We start from the raw sequence: 15,566 nt of genomic DNA on the forward strand, positions 1-15,566 counted from the left end.
TTAAAAAAAAATCATCTCAATCGGTTAAAAATTACGGTCTATTGCAATTTTTGAACAGTAAATTTTCATTTGTCCCCACTGTGCGCCGGTAGGAAGCTTCTTGTAACGTTTGTGTCCAATAATGCAGTGTTGAAAAATGCGGTGTCCAAAAATAGTGTCTAATAATGCAGTGTCCAATACTAACGTGTCCAATAGTGCGTGTCCAATCGAGAGGTGTCCACCGATCTTACGCGTGTCCAACTACTGCTATGGTCCAAAACCGAAGATCCGCGTATCGTACCTCTCGTACGATAAGTCAAGCGACTAATATGGCGGTTACGCAAAGAGCCGCGCGCTATTCAAACGGGATTGTTAGCCTTGTTTTACGTTCATAATATATGCAATTGTGATTGTGTGTAAAAGTTTTAATATATAGCCTACAAATAATGTATTTAGTAAGCAAAAATCCGAATGTTACGTTACAATAAATTTATAATTTTATAAAGATTAAATAGGACAATTTTCAAACTTCCTGACATAAAATTTGAGTACTTGCCAATCACGAACCACATAACTGAATCGTCACAAACATGGAACATTAAATTTGACTTACTATAAAAGAATATATATATGTATATATATATTTTTTATGTATAAGACTTAAAGACATCTTTATAAGACGTCATAAGAACGTTTTTTTGACAATGGCAAAGTTCCGGCAGATGGAGGATGCCCTGGAGCCGGTTATGGGAGATGAAGTCTGGATGGCTCTCCCCGGGGACGCCGGTTGGGATCCTGAACCTGAACCGGTGCCGGAAGGAAGCTGCCAGAAGAGTGTTTTACTGCCTCCCCCCCCCGACAATCTTGGGAAGAGAGGGGCAGTGTTATGCCCGTGACTGGACGACGCCCGGTATGTGGCTAGTTGCCACAATACCGGGAAGACGAGTCGTTTGTAAATTATGTTGATCGATTTTGTGTCGGGTTTCGGCGGTTTGAAAACGCAAAACGAGCTGTGTTATTCTTTAAGGGTGCCATTCTAGCGCCTGGAGAAACAACCTAATTTTGACAAGTTTTTATGAGAATAACGAATGGAATATAAAACCAGTTTTAAGGCCTTTATTGTACATACTTTGAAATGTATTCACAAATTTTTTCAATTTAAAAAAATAAAATAGCGGTGTCAGAGCTCAGCAAAGGAAGCCTATTACTTTCCGCGGTCGGAAAGATCTCTCCTCCAATTTTTAACCTCAAAAACCAAAAATTTTTGTATTTTATATAAGATTAGCTCGAGAAGTACGTACAGAAATTAAAAAATACCGTTTTTTGTACAAATGGTACTCGTTTATAAAAAAAGTTTCATTTTTAGGTAAACATTTTTAGGAAAAACTGAAAATTTTTTCAAACGTGCACCATTTGTACAAAAAACGGTATTTTTAACTTTCCGTACGTACTTCTCGAACTAATCTTATATAAAACACAAAAATTTTTGGTTTTTTGTTCCAGGTTAAAAATTGGAGGAGAAATCTGTCCGACCGCAGAAAGTAATAGGTTTTCTTTGCTGAGCTCTGACGCCGCCATTTTATTAAAAAAAAATGGAAAAAATTTGTGAATACATTTCAAAGTATGTGCAATAAAGGCCTTAAAACAAATTTTATATTTCTATCATTATATTCCCACAAAAACTTGTTAAAATTAGGCTGTTTTTCCGGGCGCTAGAGTAATTACCTCTTAAATAAACCACACGTTGAGAATCTAGTATTCGGTGTCTTTTATTTACGCGGCCGCGCGCGAGTGCGAAAGTGCGCGTGTGAGACCTGCGGGATTGCCGCGACCGTCGTCGTTCCGTGCGCGCGGGCGTAATAATATGTATGGACATATTTGATGTATATTTTTATATAATTCTATATATTTATTCATGTTCATACATGAAAATTTCTTCACCGGGCTATGACAATTATTCGAAGAACTGAAAGAACTACGTGCTTCGATGAATTACTGCTCGTCATAAAAAACAGTAAAATGTACATGAATAATAATACTGTTTTTAAAACTAAAATCTTTATTTATAACTTAAAGTTCAATTTACTTTATATACGAGTCACTAGATACTGAAGACGGAGTCAAAGGTCAGACGAGATGTCAAACAGTATATGCTAATCTCACAATTAAGCAAACGGTCGCGCATAGGCTGGATTGCGGCACATATTCGATTTAATTACTGATGAAATCCAATACTTACGGGTTTCACAATGTAATACAACATTGTAAATACCTCCTCGGAGCCAACCAAAATATTAACCGTACGATCCACAGAAAACTTTAAAATGTACGTTGTTAACACGTAAACACGATTACTGATACCGTGACTAGTCAACCATTTTACTGGCCATTGAAATTACAAATAAGATTACAAACATTATGTAATTTTATTTTATAGCCATATTTCTACTTAGTCGAATTATTTAATTCCTATTTATTAATAGTCAAATTCACTTATTCATCAGAATATTGTAAAGTATTGAATTTAAAAATAAAAGAAACGAAAATAAGACAGAAAACTGTAAAAGATACAAACTTTAATTCGTGTTTTTTTTTAAATTAGACTTATATAACTTAAATAACAGCTCACATTGACATTCGGTAATTTCTATTCTTTCGTTGGCTACGCAAAGGTCATAGAATTACAGTCACTAAATTACTGCAGTGAAAATAAGAAATGCATAAGTTACCTAATATGCCGACGGATATATCTTGCAAGAGAGGTTGGATCTTGGTGAAAGCATTTTCTCCTTCGGCGAAATCCGCCGCGATAATCTTTACCTCGATTTTTGGATTTATTAGCAGCATCTCGTCTTTTGTGCGTTCAAGCTTTTCTAGGTTTCTGCTAATTAATATGAGATTCATATTTCTTGCCGCTAACTCTTTAGCGTAAGCTTTACCGATACCATCAGTCGAACCAGTGACAACTAGAATATTTGTAATTATGATTCAAAAATTCATGATCAAAGTTCTCGAGGTTCTCAATCAAAGTTCAAAGATTACAGAGAGAAGAACAAAAGATACGTTTTTCGCGCTTACCGGCCCATTCACCGAATTTTGTTCGCAAATTAATTGTCTCCTTATTGTATATTTGTATAATAATTTCCCATAGAACACGCATAAGTCTCGTAACAGGACCAAGTAGTATCCAAAACGCAATAAAAGTGACTAATACCCAAAATGCTATTGTTGATAGCATTTTCTCTAATTTTGTGCGCACTACTTTGTTGTAATCACCTATAAATTAGACGAATATTTCAGTTAGAAAATACAGAAAATACCTTTCTTATTACTCTTATTTACAAATTCTCGACATATTCTTGTCAGACACGAGACATTTTTTGTTTTTAATTATCCACTTATAATTTTGCAATTACTTTGTTAAATAATATCAAATAATGTTTTTGGAAGATCTTGTGAATGTTTTTGAAATTCGTCACGTAAATACGATGTCACAATGTGAGAAAACATTTGCGGGAATCTCAAGGTTTTAAGATGTGAAAGTATGTTGCCTAATCGCGCCAGATATTTCGGTAATGCAACGAAAGCGTCCTGTTTCTTCTTTTAGTATATCGTCAAAACTGTGTCTTCTCACTTATCTCTTATATTCACGCTCACTTTTATTTGCGCACGTTTGCACAAGCTACCGGCGCGATAGAGAGATGTTCGAAGAACGAAGGCCGAAGCAAGACTAAACGTCATCTCGCTCGGGCGATTGTAAGTACTGAAGGCCAAGTCGAGAAGTCATGGCACTTTCTCCTTTTGCTGAAATTCCCGTGGCTCCATGCACACTTTTTTTATGGTTTTGGGTCAAACAGAAAATTTCAACTCTTGTCATGTATATATATCATACATGTTATTCTATCGAGTTAAGGGTCAGCGGTTATCAAATGTTTGCCGTGTTTGCATTTTTTGCGTCAGTAAAAGTTGCTTTGCGAATGATCAATTCGCAGATGATATGTATGCGAAAAATTATATGGAAGATGACATTTCAGAAAACATCGACATGTAAATATTCTCAACAAGAGAGTTACGAAATTACAAGAGATAAATTCTCAGACATGTACGTAACATTCGCTATAATATATGTTGGGAGAGACCAATTTTTCTTTAATTAACTAATTTCATTTTTAATTCCCTCGATTTACTTTTTTAATACCATATATACTAGACAACACAAGCGCGCGCCATTTGTTCTCACTAAAAATTCGCATGGATGACAGCTGCAAATAACACGACTGAAGTATGTCGTGTCGCACAAGCGAGACAGCCAATTAGCATCTCGGAAAGGTGACAGCAATACTTCGAGCAATACTTTCGACTATCGATTTAACACGCCTTTTTTATATAGGAAGAGGAGAGGAGATAGGAGACTTTGTAAGACTTTGTAATATCTCACATTTTTAAACTATTTGATTTTGGAATACTTTTTTGTGTTCGCTGCACGAGCTCGTTTTATGATTACTTTTACTCGTATTGAAGTTAAAACGCTTTTTCAGACACGCGAATCAGAAGCAATTTAGCTAACGATCCGACATTCATCCATGATTGAGATTGCATGCGAACATGTTGCTGGCCAATGATAAAACTCGTTGACCCTGATTGTGACTTGATATAATCTTTCTTTAAAGAGGCCACTTTTACAAGCATTGCTGACCGCATTTTCCGACCTACAATTCACCGGCAGGAACCAACGAGTAACTACTGCATTTTGCAACTGGTATACAGCTGCATTATTAATTTATGTCATCAATACAGAGATTCACGAAAGTCTGCCAAATATAAAAACTAAAAAATTTTTAATTTTTATATGTAGATACTAGATTTATTTCACATAGGTAATAGAAATATATATAAAAATATTACTATTAAACTTCTCAGATTAATTAAATTAGTTAATAATAAACAAATCAAGTATATACGGATTTCCTCATTTTTTAACTGAGGACTCATTTCAAACTCGATTTCTTCTTACCGAAAATATCAAGTTAGTGTGTTGGACAATAATTAAATTTTAAATTAAAACTCTAGTTAAAATACACTCCATCCGAGGTCAATTAAAGAATTAATTTTGTTCCTCTTTTCAAGGCTCCTGAACACTCTTCGCAGCAATGTGGAATCGTGATGTCAGAGGCGAGAATTCACATATGCCATAAAAAGAGATATTTGAATAACGAACAATCACTTCAAATCGTTTTAGCACTCTGGGTAAAAATATTCGAGAACTATCCTTTTGCTTTGACAGTTAATAAACAGTCGTAGAATGTGAACGTAATATGAATCCTAGTCGCATGACGCCGCGCATGCGCAAGCCTAGTTATGACTGCGATTCTTATTGCGTGCACTTTTTACGGCTATTTATTAAATCATTTTCAAACGTTTTTATAAGTGAAGTGATGTAAAGTGTGTTTTATTTAAAAAGGGCACGTAAGAATTCTCAGCGTGTCGCTTCTCGACTTTTGCTAGTATTACATTTGTCATACGACAAATGTTTCAAGCGTTGGCTGCAGAATAGAAAAGTTCTTGAGTCTCTAGAAATTTGCTATTCTACAGCCCGTCCAACATGCTTGAAAAATTTGTCGTACGACAAATGTAATGCCAGCCTTTGAGGTTACGACTCCACCTGGTCGCGGCGAGTATTCAAGACCCTCAAGTTCAATTCTCCAAAAAGTTTGGTTTACGTTTTGAAGTGCTTACAATAAAAATAACACAATAATGCTTTGACGTTTTCTGAGAGAAAAGTCAACTTAAAATTTTGCTAAACATGAAAATTTGTTACTGAGCGAAGGACCTGTGGTTTTTGATCACCACAACGCTTGTTGATATCTTTATCATGGATAACACAGATAAATTAGCGTTACTATTGCAACATCAAAGGAAATAGGTTTTATGGCACAGAGGCTTTCGTGTAAGTTACGTAACGAAAATTGCGTCATAGCGCGTGTAGTCATTTCGTGCAGAAGAAAATCATTTGAAGAAAATCTCGTGTGTGACATAAAAGTGAAAGTAAGGTAAGTGAACTATGAGATGGAACTGTCGGTGGCAATCAGGAAAGGTGTAAAGTGTAAGTAAACAAGTAAAACGACGCGCAATATTCAATTCGGTTAAAGGCCAAGGAAATCATAGTTTGTCTTGCTCCGCTGGAAGAAATTTTAGGCTGAATGGCTCGCTATGATTAAAATCATCTGCAATCTGGTGGTTTTTCTCGTGGTTCGCCACGTAGACAAGGCGGTTCGCTCGCTCGCACCAGCTCATCAATTGTCCATTCATTTGATTTTACATCACGTGATCTTTGGTTTCAACAAATATACACGCACGGGTTTCGCTGAAAGTGGGGAAGTCCGTGGACATGAATCCGGGGGTCAGAAGAGGACGGACTGATCCGGGGCGACCGAAAAGGGAACGAGAACGAAAGAGCGGAGAGGCGCGCGCAGCGTCTCTTTCACTTCGCACACCGACACATCATCGTTTCGTTTCCGAGAGCCTTCCAGGCGACCTAACGCGATTGCCGGCTGCTACGGCGATCGGCTGCTTGACCACTCGTGTTCTCCTTACGGTGCACGGTGTCCGTCGACGAGTTTCTCGTCGAGCGTGCAGCCAGCTCGTTGTACTTCCCGCACGGGGTTTCGGAAAAGTGAAACGGAAGTGTTATTCGTGCAGAATTCGTGGGCAGAAGGGATTTTTCAGCGGATCGATTTATCGGTGTGTCCCTGGAAGGCCAAGGTCTTCAAGAAGCTCTGCGAACGTCGGTGCGCTTGACCGTGCGCTCCAAAGGATTCGCCGAGTCGCGGAGCACGTTGTTTCGATTTTAAACACGCCTTGCCTGTTTGCCGGACCACAAGGTGAGTCCTTCAGTGGTCACGACTACAGAAGAAACGTCGGATCTATTTAATCTCTTTGCAAACTTATAATTTGTTGTTAAAAAACTGATGATAAAAAACTAATGATACGTGTGAAAATAATTGCGAAGGAGCGGTTGTGGACTGATTGCAATTGCTCATTACTCGGGGCAAAGTCAGCTTGTGACAGCAAATTGATCACGATACGTCGAGGAATGTTCATGCATTTTGCAAATTGTTAATTACCCTTAATAAATTCGCGGAGCACGTTTCGTTGCGACAATTCGAATATTTATTAATAATAATCACATTCAATGGTTTCGCCTAACTGATTTGGGTTAAAGGTATCATTAATACGCGCAGACGCGCTGTCATTTTAATTAAAATTCTTGTCGCGCAATGCGACACGTGAAGCATAAAATTTTGGAGAGTGATTATTCCTCGGAGTATTTTTAAATCGCAAAAAATGCGGCGGAATGTCGCATGGTTTTCTCGTCATTACTGTTTCATAATTGATTAACTCGATTTACTTGCTGATTAATCTCCAACCTCTGATTCGATTTCAACATATCCGCGTTACGCTCGATTTTATGCACGTGTCTGGTATATGCTTTGGAAATATCAATCAAGCAATATCACAATTACGCTTTTAATCTTACGTTTGGTTGCGCTTGTTATGTCTTATAGATGATGTTCGACGTGTCATAATACAATTACACTATGTTGCTATTTTTGGATTTCACACACGGCAAAAAGAATAATGTTGTATTAACACGATCAGTATAATTGAAATAAAATCGTTGAAACGACATCAGTATTAATAAACGAAAAACATCAGATTGTTGTCTTAATAATCTGGATATTTAGTTCAATGCTTAAAATTAAAATTTATAGCAAATGTTTGTAGCAGCCCGTGACGTTAACGTTTAATTCAAACAACTTCATTTTGCTTAATTCAACAGCATTTTTTTCCCGTGCACACAGTAGCACAGTGCATTGGCTAAACATTGGCCCAATACAAGCAAATATTGGGCCAATGCACTGTGTTACTACCCAGTGAGAAATGTTTCGTCGATCGACGTCGAAATGATGTCGAATCGACGTCAATTCGACGGGGTCGATGTCGATTCGACGTCGATCGACGAATCATTTCTCACTGGGTAGGGAGTCGTTTGTGACAATCGTTTTTGTTTTAAAAGGATGAAACAGCCCCGATAGGAAAATGTGTCAAATATTGTGTAATCACTGCATAATCCAAAAGGAAGGAATTTCACAATGATTACATTAAGGTAATTCACCAAAACGCAGCGGTTTTGTAGGAATAAAATTTCTAAATGGTATTAGATTTGCAAAAAAATTGATAATTTTCATTTATAGGATAAATAATCATGCACAATTATTTCGACGTTTAGAAGCAAAATTGCCCAGCAACACAGTTACGTGTAATAAACGTTTAAAAAAGGTCTAGCGTGGGATGTGTTTACCGCTGGGTCTGTTTTATCTCGTGAATTTTACTTACGAGTATGAGACGCCTCGTAGCGGCAGCTCCTCGTAACACGACAGCAATTTAATTGCGCAAATATTCTGCCAAGGTGATTCGCCAAAACGTTGTTTTGCTGATGTACCTCGTATTTGGAAATATATTGTGCAAATATTTATCAATATTTGGATGGAAGGTCTCTATTTCTGCATGTTTTTCAAATATGTACGCATAATTCCAGCATTCCAAGTTTCATCCAGATTTTGTCACATAATTTGCTAAATATTTTTCGATCGGGGAGACTAATCTGAAATTATATATGAATATGAATAATTATATGAACAATTGTATACATTTATACTTGTATATAATTATTATATAGTAAGTCGTGTAAAATTATATCTAATTATATAACGAATACATGATTACATATATTTCTATTTAATTTTATACAATAGTTATATATTACTAAATATGTAAAGTTTTAACAGGAAATAAAAAGAAATTATTTAAATTAATATGAAAACATATAGATTTTGTTTTTTTTGTAAAAGTGCTGAAATATGGAATCCTTGTATAAACAGATAAAACTCGTAAAAAGACTTAACAATCTTATTTATAAAGATGTGAGCGTAATTAAAAAATTTTTTAGAAACATGAAATATATTTTATCGACAAAAACCACATACATATGCATCTTTTTTCGCATCAGACTACACCTCATTTCACAATACCATAGACACATTAAACAACGAATCTACAATATTTTATTTCTTCAAAACACGAACTTCACAAAATATAGAGTTAAAGTAGGACTCTTAATAAAACTAAACAACACATAAGAAACGGCATGCGGCTCTAAGGCGAGATGTATGTAGGTAGCCTACACTTGTAATTTATTAAAATGTGAATTCATGTACCGTTTCTTTTCACCTTTGTCCTGCGCGCCGGTTTCACAAAATATACACTCCGCATTCCGGAACACAAAATAAACATACAAAAAGACTCCTATATTTTAAACAATATACTTTTAATCTTACTTTTAAATTTATCCTACATTTTCTGTCACGTACGGACAAGAATCTTACAATTTTTCTAGAATTTTCTTCCCACTAAGACTCTTTCAAACATTTACATATAATACTTACTTACTTACTTACTTCGACGCACTACTTAAGACATTCACTACTTAACATTTAACTAAAAATTCGACATTCAGTTAATATTTCACTCTTCAAACGACAGCATGTTCAGGTTAAACACTTATTGTTAGAAAATTTTAAGTTCCGACACCGTACTCTTTACACTTACAAAATCCTGTCCAGACTTAGAAATTAACAACCATCGTGTAACTTGAAAGATACAAATAAAAGGTAAAAACTGTAAGAAATCTTCCATATATTAATACGATTTCCTTCGTGATCCTGTCCTTCTCTAGTCGCTGCCGAGAAGCGTAGCGAACGGAATTTCTGACTCTCTCTCTTTCTCTCTCTCAAAGAATAACCAGCACAAGTCCCCTCCTACTCAATTTATAAGGACATTCCGAAGTCAGATCTTCACCGCGAAGTTTACAAAATGCGCTATCTTTCCGGGCAAGAATAAAATCTATCATCTTTACTATTTTCATCATTAGTAATTTTCATGCAATCGAGTCCGATCCTCGGCAAGGCACTTAAATGTATTGATTGAAAAACGGACGTAACGAATACTCTTGTCAAATCGTGACATTTATAATCTTAAATTGTATAGAAATCCGATAGAAATGTAATTTGAGACTTTTTTACTTCAATTTACAGCAAATTGAAAAGAGAATTAAACTTAGAAGAATTCTAAAGAAATATAACATAAAAATGACCAAATTATGTTAGTTGGTACTTACATATTTTACAAAAGAAGGAAGATTACAACTCCAGAAACTTTTGTGTATATTTTGCTGACAAAACCTCACGAATAAGTGAGCAGGGAAAAATGGTCAGCGGCGCCAATCGAAAAACATTGTGTAAGAGATAAATGGTTAAAATGATATCACTGGTTTGGGTTGTACTATCTATATTAAAAGCATGTTCTATGTATATTCGGACCAGATCGTCTATCTGAAAAAGATAAAAAGTATCATTCGTTGCTTCGAGAATAAAGAGTGCTGCATTTTCATGACTTTTACAACTATACGTAAAAAGAAGACATTGTCCGCGTTGTGATACGATTGCACTTGTGTTACGACCGTAACATTGGCCTAGAAAGTTACATTGCGGTCCCATTGTCTGCGTCAAAGGAAAGAAAATATAATGAGCGAATAATAGACAAGGATACAAAAGAACGCACGAAGGTCGAGAGAAAGAAGAATCGATATTTTACAATGCCTATAATTACTTGATAATTAGTTGACAACGAAAAGAACTTGCTCGACTTTGCTCGTAGAAACATATTATAATATAATCATACTAGTACTTCGTAATATATCTTGTCAATTGCGTAAAACAACCTGTAAAACTGGTTTGAGAAGACTGTTATGAAGGACGTCGACTCTCGTTGATATTTTTTAGTTCTTTTGTTCCAAATAAATTGGCTGCGTTCGGCAGGAAAAGCTGCTTTGCAACTGTTGTAAAATTCGTGAATCTGATTGGTGTGTCCTCTCAATCTTGTGTGAATTTTAGAGCATACGCCAATCAGATTCATGAATTTTACAACAGTTGCAAAGCAGCTTTTTCTGCCGAACGTAGCCATTGTATTTTTATGATTGCATTGAAAGCGCCATCTACTATATTGCTAACGATTAGTAAGTATATGTCTGTTCATGCGCCTGTTTACTTCGTTTACAATTTCATTTAGAACCTTTCCTTGTTTTTTAATGAATAGTAATAAATAAATCACGTTAACATTATTCTTACTTTGCTCTTATGCCATTAATACATTCCGAGATGTGTCGTTTTATTACGTTGTAATTCTTTATCGATATTATCTCACACATTCATCGTAATGTAAATCGATAATCTAATCGTAACTGGTTTACTGTCGCACATAGTTTATTTATCTATCTAATCGAAAGTAGCACAAGATAATATAGCGTTTAGTGTATAGAATCGTCATTGCGGTCTCGCAATGGCGTTCTATTATGGAACGGAAAACTCTGTAAAAAAAAGGGGGTCGTCTTTCGTTTTATTTTTGCAGATTCAGAGTTTTACAGACTGCACGGTATTTCGCAAGAGAGTCCAATGCTCGCGGCGAGTAAAGGGAAACGATGACAAGATGTCGAATGTGGAGGATAATTTTGTTCGTTACTATTTGGAGAGCGAGCGTAAACGCAAACACGAACGGCGCGCAAATCTATTCAAATGACGAAGACAAGAAACCGCTCGAGCCGAACAAATATATTTATTCCTGGACAGGGCCAAACGCGTTGGCCAGGTCGGCCTTGGTGGAGAGACAAGAAAGGCTGCAATATAATTGCGAGCTTGAAAGTAGCGAGGTCGATATCGCCGAGTTAAACCCAGAATCATTCAGAAATATCCTCGTGGACGATTTGCACGAATTGCTCTATTGCTACGTACCAAAGGTATCAAAGTTCATCGTCTTATCAATGAGATAATCAGAAAGTACTGAGTTTTTGTGTTGGGCGTTTTAAGGATTTCACTCTTTCAGGTGGCTTGCACAAATTGGAAGCGCGTGTTAATGATCGCGGCCGGGAAGTGGCCCGGTAACGATCCTTTAGAAATACCAGCCGACCAGGCTCATTCCCCCGGTACTTTCCAGCGATTGAATAATTACACTCTGTCCGAGATAGAGAAGAAATTGGCGACGTACGACAAGCTAATCGTCGTGCGACATCCCTTGGAGAGACTTCTATCGGCTTATCGAAATAAATTGGAGACCAAACATGAGAAAAGTGCAAGATACTTCCAAACGCGTTTCGGCAAAAAAATTGTCAAGGTAAAGAACGAGTCTTCTTAAAAGGATCCTTCGGCCATCTTTTTTTACCGACACAGTCAAATAAAGTTTTTGCGCTTGTAATTCCTTTTATTAGCTTTTATGCACAAAATAATACCAGGATAAATTGCGGACCGCATAGCAGAACATTTTTATACTTAAAACATTCAGTTCAGATGTCTAATAAAAAAGATATTGGTATCTGAAATTTTCAATTCGTAGCTCTAACTAAATTTGAAATTGACTTTATAAAATTGCAAAATTCTTCCACACGATTAAAGTACACATAAAGACTAATCCAGTAACAGTCATCTTTATATTAAAAAAAAAACGAAAAGAAATAAAAACTATTACTTTATAAATGATTGAGGTTATAAGGTAGCAATTGCTAAAGTGAGTTTTAATTTCCCTTTGTCTTTTTTTATATAAAGATGACTGTTTCTGGGTTTGTCTTTATGCGTACTTTAATCGTGTGGAAGAATTTTGCAATTTTATAAAGTCAATTTCAAATTTAGTTAGAGCTACGAATTGAAAATTTCAAATGCCAATACCTTTTTTATTAGACTTCTGAACTGAATGTTTTAAGTATAAAAATGTTCTGCTATGCGGCCCGCAACTTATCCTGATATTATTTTGTTCATAAAAGCTAATGAAAAGAATTACAAGCAAAACTATATTTGACTGTGTCGTTAAAAAAGATGGCTGACGGATCCCTAGCAATTACCGACTCGGATAGGATTGGGATTGACGATTGTCCTCTAGCCAACGAGAGTCGACTAAGTCGCTGGCTGCTTTGCTCTCATTGGCTAGAAGACAATCGCCAATCAGACTAGCAATTGTCGACGCGAATTGGATTGGGATTGGCGATTGGCGATTGTCCTCTAGCCAATGAGAGTCGATTAAATCACTGGCTGCTTTGCTCTCATTGGCTAGAAAACAATCGCCAATCCCAATCCAATCCGCGTCGACAATTGCTAATCTGATTCGGCGTTTAGGTATCGTTTGTAATTCTTTAATCTTCATTTCGATTGTATACTATTCATCATGTAATATATTTACGGATTAGTTTATGATCTCACATTGCGATCTCATCTCGGATATGACAGTTTGAAATAAGTGGACAGCGTCAATAAATGACCGTTTCGATTAAACTCTTTTTCTTTCTATCGAGTTGTTTTATAGTTACATTGCCGACTTATGCGTCTACACATAAATAAGAAAGTATTTATTTGTCCAAGCGTCATAGAGTCTCGTTTCTTTTCAATAATTGGATCAAATTTAGAAGTACCGTATAATTGCGCACTTCTCGGAATATGATTACGATTAATTCCGCAAGTTGTCCCACTTTTATCGCAATAACCGTTAATGACAAGTTCCGTATGCAAATGGAGATGAATAGCCTAACGTTGAGGAACATCGAGTCACAAGTGGCGACATTTTTACAGAAATACAGGCCGAACGCGACTGAGGAGTCTTTAAGAAACGGCGACGACGTGACGTTCCGCGAGTTCGTCGATTTCATCACCGATGACACCGAGAATGGGACTCGGAACGAACATTGGAGACCGATATACGATTTGTGCCAACCGTGCACAGTTAATTACAATCTCGTAAGCAAGTACGAGAGCTTGGTTGAAGATGCCACGGAAGTTCTCGAACGGATAGGCGTCACATCTGTGAAGTGAGTGCACGCACTTACAATAAAGGCCTCTGTGCCCGCGATGCTTGGACCAAGCTCTAGCATCGTAGACACGGGGCCTTCACACTTGCGATAACACGATGACAATTTTAATAGATGTTTACATATACATTTGCGAAACATTTTGTTAAATATAATTGTGCAGTTTTCCAGCTGGACCACCGAGCAACGAGCCGACGTCGAGAAAGCTGGACAGATATTACTCTACTCTGAGCTACAAACAACTTCGTAAGCTGGCAGATCTGTATAAATTAGATTTAAGGCTGTTCGACTACTCGTTGGAGGACGTGCTGGGATTTTCCTTGGCTTAAGCTCGTTAATGTTCACGTAAACAGAAGTAAATGTAATGTGTGATACGAGTCAACTGTCAAACAAGTCTTACGTGTACTAATGACCTAACGCGCTGGTCCACGCGTTGGAACGAATAATTATTATTGCATTATGTAAATGCAATAATACAGGAAACGTTCTAAAACCTCTAAGTCGAACGACGAACTTTCTCAGCTATTTATTTAACTTTGTATAGGCACAGCCTCGTACTACCTCAGGTTAAGTAACGTACAGAATTAAGAAAAAATCAAAACTTACTGGTACGTGAAAATATGTATATATTGTTTTGATCTATTGAGGTGTATTTATTATTAAACCATGGCGATATTAGCATCATCAGCATGAACAAGAAATCAAAACTAGGATGTACAGCAGATGTTTTCAAATATAGATATTAAATATACAAATGTAAATACACGGTTAAGGGGATGCTGGAGTCGTTCTGTTTTACCGACATTTTTTATATAAGGATATCTTTTAATTGGCTTTACAGAATTGCAAATTCTTGTACACGATTAAAGTTCGCACAAAAATAAAAGTCAGCCTACTCGACTTTATATAAAAAACGAAAAAAAACTAAATATTCCATTAATTTTTGGCATGTAGAGCTGTCACATGACGATAATATTTGCTTAATACAAAAGTTCTATAGTTTATATCTGCAAAATGAGACCGGAGTGACCTAGAGACAACATGCAAGAACAATATTGTGTAATTGGAACTAAGATTAAAAGTCTAGAAAAAAAGATAGGTTTAAATAAAAGTTAATAAATGCAAATACAGCAGCTGTAGAATGATAAGTAGAGCAGTATTGTGTGTAGTAATAGATGCCGGATTTTGTGTATTGGCATCTATTCGATCCGGCATCTATTACTACACGCAATACTGCTCTACTTATCATTCTACAGCTGTATTTGCATTTATTAACTTTTATTTAAACCTATCTTTTTTTCTAGACTTTTAATCTTAGTTCCAATTACACAATATTGTTCTTGCATGTTGTCTCTAGGTCACTCCGGTCTCATTTTGCAGATATAAACTATAGAACTTTTGTATTAAGCAAATATTATCGTCATGTGACAGCACTACATGCCAAAAATTAATGGAATATTTCGTTTTTTTTCGTTTTTTATATGAAGTCAAGTAGGCTGACTTTTATTTTTGTGCGCACTTTAATCGTGTACAAGAATTTGCAATTCTGTAAAGCCAATTAAAAGATATCCTTATATAAAAAATGTCGGTAAAACAAAACGACTCCAGCATCCCCTTCAGATAT

At 36.2% G+C, this 15,566-nt stretch overlaps 2 protein-coding genes across 5 annotated transcripts in view; one reads left to right on the forward strand and one right to left on the reverse strand.

Annotated features, from left to right (window-relative positions):
- The window catches only part of LOC105558976 (inactive hydroxysteroid dehydrogenase-like protein 1), a 12,089-nt gene extending 8,351 nt beyond the window's left edge, over window positions 1-3,738 (reverse strand). The window contains exons 1-3 of one of the 2 annotated variants that reach the window (XM_012006957.1): window positions 3,396-3,738; window positions 3,058-3,255; window positions 2,709-2,945 (exon numbers count right to left, since the gene is read on the reverse strand). In XM_012006957.1, coding sequence (XP_011862347.1) covers window positions 2,709-2,945; window positions 3,058-3,217 — 397 coding nt within the window. In that variant the 5' untranslated portion in view covers window positions 3,218-3,255; window positions 3,396-3,738. The remainder of the gene's footprint in view (window positions 1-2,708; window positions 2,946-3,057; window positions 3,256-3,395) is intronic. The other variant, XM_012006958.1, reaches the window with a different exon arrangement.
- Window positions 3,739-6,195: 2,457 nt separating this feature from the next.
- LOC105558977 (carbohydrate sulfotransferase 11-like) lies at window positions 6,196-14,659 on the forward strand. Of its 3 annotated transcripts, XM_012006960.1 has the most exons (6): window positions 6,200-6,860; window positions 8,057-8,146; window positions 11,506-11,890; window positions 11,977-12,264; window positions 13,707-13,942; window positions 14,106-14,659. In XM_012006960.1, the coding sequence occupies exons 3-6, from the start codon at window positions 11,576-11,578 to the stop codon at window positions 14,269-14,271; spliced, it is 1,005 nt and encodes a 334-aa protein (XP_011862350.1). In that variant the 5' UTR covers window positions 6,200-6,860; window positions 8,057-8,146; window positions 11,506-11,575; the 3' UTR covers window positions 14,272-14,659. The 3 variants fall into 3 exon arrangements, with proteins under 3 accessions (XP_011862351.1, XP_011862350.1, XP_011862349.1); XM_012006961.1 differs by lacking the exon at window positions 8,057-8,146 and having other exon boundaries at window positions 6,196-6,860; window positions 14,114-14,281; XM_012006959.1 differs by lacking the exon at window positions 8,057-8,146.
- Window positions 14,660-15,566: the final 907 nt, after the last annotated feature.

The sequence above is a fragment of the Vollenhovia emeryi genome, unplaced genomic scaffold (assembly GCF_000949405.1).
Source record: "Vollenhovia emeryi isolate VEMERY1.0 unplaced genomic scaffold, V.emery_V1.0 DF939296.1, whole genome shotgun sequence".
Classification (NCBI taxonomy): domain Eukaryota; kingdom Metazoa; phylum Arthropoda; class Insecta; order Hymenoptera; family Formicidae; genus Vollenhovia; species Vollenhovia emeryi.